Source organism: Lepidochelys olivacea, assembly GCF_965140295.1.
Source record: "Lepidochelys olivacea isolate rLepOli2 genome assembly, chromosome: 1".
Lineage (NCBI taxonomy): Eukaryota > Metazoa > Chordata > Testudines > Cheloniidae > Lepidochelys > Lepidochelys olivacea.
The window spans coordinates 283,386,354-283,392,858 of NC_140411.1; the positions used below are offsets into that span (position 1 = coordinate 283,386,354).

At 44.2% G+C, this 6,505-nt stretch overlaps 1 protein-coding gene across 2 annotated transcripts in view; it reads left to right on the forward strand.

Annotated features, from left to right (window-relative positions):
* E2F7 (E2F transcription factor 7) overlaps positions 1 to 5,820 on the forward strand; it is a 30,050-nt gene extending 24,230 nt beyond the window's left edge. For both annotated transcript variants that reach the window (XM_084609939.1, XM_084609938.1), the window contains exons 12-13: positions 210 to 634; positions 2,885 to 5,820. In XM_084609939.1, coding sequence (XP_084466065.1) covers positions 210 to 634; positions 2,885 to 3,061 — 602 coding nt within the window. In that variant the 3' untranslated portion in view covers positions 3,062 to 5,820. The remainder of the gene's footprint in view (positions 1 to 209; positions 635 to 2,884) is intronic.
* Positions 5,821 to 6,505: the final 685 nt, after the last annotated feature.

The following is a 6,505-nucleotide window of genomic DNA, read 5'->3' on the forward strand; positions in this document are numbered from 1 at the left end:
GATGAGAGGAAAGGTGGGAGTATAACAAATTTAGAGAGATTGAGCAGCTCTCTCGGGCTGTTTATAACCTTCATATTACCTTTTTCCTAAACAACTTTACTTTCTGCCTTCTCCCTTTTACTGAATAACTGTGTAGTATGGTTAATGTCAATTAGCAAACTGCATTAATTCCTTAATTTGCTCTCTTTTTTTTTTTTTTTTTGGTTTAGGATTAAGTGGTTTTAACTTCCTGTTTTCTGCAAACCAACCCCCTGGTGCTGTTGGTCTGCCTGCAAGCCAGTTACCATCTCTTGGTGTTCCCTGTGTGGTAGTGCCGTCTACATCCTTGGCACCCTTCCCTCTTCTCTGTTCTCCAGCAATCACCGGGCCGCTTTCTTCTGCTCCTCCTGGCTCTCTTCCAAACACTGCGTCCACGAATTTCAGCATGCCTGGCCTAACGTCGACAACGCCCGTCTGTATTGGCACCACAGCAATGGTTACTCCGAAGACCTCCAAAATACCTTCAGTGGATCCACAGCAGCCGGTTCCTTCTGCGGTACATTTGAGCCCTATATTTGGAAGATCTTGCCGCACCGTTAAACTGGAATCCCCAGTTTGTACGGGGCCTCCAGTCACCCTTCTGAAACTGCAACAGGTGAGGAATTAATTAAAGGGAAGCTATACAAAAGTGCAATCCTGGGGTCAAGTGGCTGAGACTGAATGAAAGTGAATTGGTTTTGGAGTTATTTACTCAGCTTCAGAGTGTGTGTGTTCCTCTGTCTCAAAGTGAGAGGATAACAAACCCTGGTGCAGTGGTTACCATTGTGGTTAAATATTGACCCCACCCCTCCCACCCCCCAGGACCCCTGCCGCATCCACCCCTCTGCCCTGTCCCCTGACTGCCCCCAGAACCAGGCAGGAGGGTCTCGTGGGCCACTGTAGTGGGTGCCCACCCTGCCCTGCCCCTAAGAGCCAGAGGGACCTGCTGAGGGACGAGGTGGGAAGTCCCGGTGGGGCTTACCTGGGGCGGCTCCCAGGAAGCATCTGGCAGGTCCCTCTGGCTCCTAGGGGCGGGTAGCCTAGCTGGGAGGGAGCAGCCGCTCCTTCCACTGATCACATCAAAAGTGGTGTCTTAGGCACTGACTCCGTGCCGAGCCCCCACCCACTGGCAGCTCCCAGCCCCAGCTCACCTCCGCTCCACCTCCTTCCCTGAACGCACCGCCCCGCTCTGCTTTTCCGCCCCCTCCCCCAGCTTCCTGCGAATCAGCTGTTTGTGCTGGAAGCCTGGGAGGGCTGAGAAGCAGGCGGTGGCTTCGCGCTCAGGCCCAGGGAGGCAGAGGTGAGCTGGGGCGGGGAGCGGTTCCCCTGCACGCCCCCCGGGTTACCTGCTGCAGCGCGGGTGGCCCTCCTCACGCCCCCAGCTCCTCTCCGCCTCTTTGGGCCTGAGCGCGAAGCCGCCGCTTGCTTCTCAGTCCTCCTAGGTTTTCTGCACGAACAGCTGATTCGCGGGAAACCGGGAGGGGCAGAGAAGCAGAGTGGGGCAGTGTGTTCAGGGGAGGAGGCGGAGTGGAGGTGAGGTGAGCTGGGGCCAGGCAGGGAGCTGCTGGTGTCTGCTCTGCACCCACCAAATTTTCCCCGTGGGTGCTCCAGCCCCGGAGCACCCACGGAATTGGCACCTAAGGTGCCACTTTTAGAACTGGTTGTCCCTAACGACCAGCCAAAAGGGCTTCTAAATTTAACAACCAGTTCCAGCGAACTGGTGCGAACCAGCTCACCACTGATTGCAACCTAGCGTTAACACTAATGCCATTAACACAGTGTTTGTGATTTTTCTTAGGTAAAGAAATCACAAATACAAATTCAGAATGGGGAGGAAATCAGCTGTGTTTAGCTCTATAAATGAGATCAAACTGCATTCATTATAGTTAAAGCTACAATTTAGTCACAGGTATTTTTAGTAAAAGTCATGGACAGGTTATGGTCAGTAAGCAATAAACAAACTATAAATACCCCTGACTAAATCTCGGGGGGGAGGGGGTATTGCTACTGAGAGAGGAGCTAGGGGCCACTGCTGTGCGGGGGGAGTGCCCTGAGGCCAGGGACACCAGCTACCAAGGGCCAATGAGCAGTGGCTTCTCTGGCTACCCAGGGACCGCTGCTCAGGTAGTCCCTGGGGCCAGCTGCCCAGGGCTGCCCAAGTAGTGGCTAGTGTGGCTGGCCTCAGAGCCGCTCCAGCAGCAGCCAGTGCAGCTGGCCCCGGGGCCACTCCAGCAGCAGTAAGTGTGGCTGCCCTTGGGGCCACTTGAACACTGGCTCCAGAGCCAGCTGCTTGGGTGGCCCTGGGGTCAGCCACACTGACTGCTGCAGAAGTCACGGAAAGTCATGGAATCTGTGACTTTCGTGACAGACATGGAGCCCTACTTGTAGTACATCACTACCTGCTTCTCATATCCACTATGCTTGTTTTTGCTTTAGTTTTACTCTTTTAAAATTATTATTTCGCTACTGGGGAATGGCCGGGCCATTAAAAATAAATAATATTTTTGGATGTTTGCAAACTTATGAAAAATGTTGTTGTAACAGAGAATTCAAAAATCAATCACAATATAACCACTAAAAAGAGTGATAGGCTGCATATCCAAGGAAAAGGATTGTGTTATAAAGCTCTCGCTAAAGTTTTCAAACCAGATGTCTAGCACTAGGCACCTAAAATCCATATTGGGCACCTGACAGTGAGGTAGGGCAGGCACTTTAAACTGAATTTGTCTGATTTTGTTTTTTTCAGTTGTGTAAATATGAATTTAGGAGCCTAATTTTAGACACCTGGTTTGAAATTCTCACTTTTGTGTGTTCTCACTTTTGGATAAGACACTTCTGAGTTGCTTTGTTTCATTTTTATAACTAGCCATCATCAACCCCACTTACTCCGAAGAGCATTCGTCCTACACATCACGAAGCATTTTTCAAAACTCCCGGCAGCCTTGGAGATCCAATTGCATGGAAGAAAAACGAAGGCAACCAAACCAGAAATGCCAGTTCTGTTCAGAGAAGACTAGAAATCTCCAGTAGTGGCAGTGACTAATCCAGCTCATTGCAAAGGTGTGGTCATAGTGTAATATGACTTCATAGTTGTTACAAAAGAAGCAGCTATCGCATAACAAGAGGAGCATGTTAAAATATCATCCCTATTGGCACACTTCCCTGTTGTGTATTTGCCCACTAGTTCTTTAACTTTCTCTTTCATGAATCATCCCTATCACTGAAATATCTTTATTAATTGCTCATTTAATACTAGTTAGGGTTCAAACTTTGTGCACGGTGCAGCAATGTGAGCATCAAATTGCATTTGTGGTTTTAATTTGAAAAATATCATATTGTTGTGAGGAGATGCAAACAGACTTACTGGAGTCTCATGGAGCTTTTTTGTTTTTTCTTGTTTGTTTGGGTGGTGGTTTTTAAATGAGCTGTCTAGCACTTATCTAGGGTGAGTGTTTTTTACATGTCCTCTACTTACCCTGAGTAAATCTGTGGTAAAAAACGATAACCTCCTGCAGTTGTAAAAGCAGTGGCTTGCTGGGTTCCAATCTGTCAAGTTCTGCCTCAGCAATGCAGCCTCTTGTTATTTATTTTGTACATTGGAATGGGATTTAGTGCAAAATTTTTGCAGCCTCAAAATAACAGATTTTCTCAGGGTACGACTACTTGAATATTAATTGGCTGTTGTACAGTTTTCCCTGCACTTGTTTTACAAAAGCCTAATAAACTTACAGTATGGATGAATGTATACATATGAAAAATATTAAGACCAAAATAACTGTGAATCTTAACTTTTGTTGGTAGTTGTGTTAATGAACTGTATTAGTCCTTGTCTTGTGTCTTTTACTGGGCAACATGTACAAGTTAATTGACAAATAGTCCAGAAGCTGGTTCCTAAATAACACAATCTGACTAATTTGGGAATAGTGAACCTTTGAAATGTGTGTATTAAGATTTCATCTCCAGTTGAAATATATGGTCTAGAATCTCTCTCTAAAGCCAGATTACAGTGATGAGCAGTTACTCACAAGATTAGATCCAGTTTCCAAAGGGAATACTCGTGTGCATAACTGTTCACCAGTGACAATAGGGGGTTTTGGTAACTCTCATTAGAAAGAATAATTATCCAACTACGTTTTAATATGGCTGGAGATTAAGAACAGGGACGGTCCCCCATGAATGGCATGTTTGAATACACTTGAAAAATGAGAGGGTTTGCATTTAGGCACATATATGGCTAAATTGTAGAAAGAGAATATCAATGAGCAGGAGTCATGAATTTGGAAAGAGGGGGAGGTAGTTACCTTTATTCCTGGAGGGAAGGTAGGAATAAAGAAAGGCATATGTCACACTTAGCATTCAGAGTCCTCAAAGAGTGGAAATAATGTAATGGTTAGTACTGATTTGAGATATTTTCACAAACTTAGTCTGCAATTGTATTTTTTCAGTCTTTTTTAATATTATCATGTTGTTTTGAGTTTTTATCAGAAATATGGGTAGCCACATCAGCTCTTCTTTCATGCAGTGAGAATGTTGTGTGTTTACTGGTATTGCTCCCTTGAGAGCAGACAGTCTAGTGTGCTACTTCTCCAGTCTTGGGAGTGAAAGATGTTCTTGTGGGGTTTTTTTTATAAGGAAATGTGTCCTTACAATATGGAATTTAAGAATGAATTTTAGTGGAGCTGGAAGTGGGAGTACGGTGGCCTTATGTTAGAAGTAGACCAATAACAGCCTTATAAAGAGGGAGTATTTTAATCCCTTTTGAAAAACAAAAACAACTTGAGAGGAGAATTATAACAGAAAATTTCAGGTGTGGGGAAGGGAAACCTTACCACTGTCAAAACTTGTTTTATTTTTTACACTACAGTTTTGCAAGTTTACATGATTGTATTTGATTCATTTTTTTTCTTACACACCCAATTATAAATTGCTTTCCAAAGTGAAATGAAGTCTGTAGCTAACATTAATAGTGCCAAGCATAATTGCAGCTACTGATGCTGTGATTCTTCCTCAGCTAGTACAAGTCAGAACCTGTTCAGGCCTGAAACAGACTGCTGTTGTTCCAGATTGTGAGACTAGTGCAGATTCTCCGTACAATCTGTTTGCTCCTGTACTTGTGAGCAGCATGTTAGTGAAATGGCAGTCTGGAAGGAGGAGGAGTGATCTAAAATATTAAGCCTTTTTACTCCACAGTTAAATCATCATTGCAAAGCCCATCTCATTTTGTCAGTAAGGGCGTTCTGTTTCATGACTGACCTAATTATTCTTAAACAAACAGGGACAGAAAATCTTCAGTTTCCAATATCTACTTCCACATGTTGACTTTTCATTAAAACACTGGGCCTGATTCTGATCTCATTTTCACCAATGCCAATCAGGCATAACTCTATTGAAGTCAGTGGAGTTAGACTAATTATGGTGAGAGCAGAATCAGGCCTACTTAGCTTTTGTAATATACAGAGAGTGCAAGGGTTGCTAGGAGGCTTGATGCTGTCCCATTTATGTCAATGGCAAAACTCTCACCCAGGTAAATAGGAGCAGGAGCGAGACCACTGTGGAGTGTAAAATAACCTCTCAAACCATGCTACCTGCAGAAGAACTTGCAGCAGTTACCCCAAATCAAGTGCAGCAGGCCTATTTGTGGTAGTCGAGGCAATGGCAGTCTATACTTCCTCTTCCATTGTGTTCAGTGAAACAAATCAGCAAAACCGCGAAAGAGAAGCAGGATTGGAATTTGCACTGAGGAAAGTGCACGTGCACGATATTGTGCAGGGTTTGTGAAACCTTTATGCTCTGGTACAAGTGTTTGGGGGGTGGGGGTGGGGAGGGGGGTGTATAATTTATATACTTGAATCTACCTACCAGGTTTACATTTCTCAATTTCTTTTGTAAAAGGTGCTATTTCTGTATTTAAAAAGCTGTATTTTTAATGTAAAGCTACTTCCTCTTTGTATCATTGCACTGCTAGTTTTATATAGATATTAATTTTATTGCTGCTTGTAACTGTTCTTCACTGGTTCGACATCACTTCCTCCTTTTCCTCTTATCTAGTGATGTTCTTTGTAGCTACCTGCGTATAACTGTACTACAAGCACACTGTTGTTGCGTTGCGTTTTTTTAATACCTTTTAGAAAAATCTTAAAACTTTACAAAATAATAAAAGAACTTAAAAAAAAAAAAAAAAAAACACAGCCATGGTGGAGGAGTTTTTTTTTTTTGCTTTTATCTATCTAAAATGTATCCAGGTTGCTCATCACTTTAGCATCTGAGCACCAAATACAGTAACTGAGATCCACACAGAGCACCTCAGAGTGGCTTCCAGGGTCTGCAGCTTTCCTTACCATGGGTGAGATTCTCACCTCTTCTTTGGCCCCTGTATACGGAGTAAAAGCCCCAGAATAGTGCAAAGGGGCTCTGTCATAACTATACAGCCAAGGGTAGCCTAGAATTCCCTCCTACCTGTAAGGGGTTAAGAAGCTCAGATAACCTG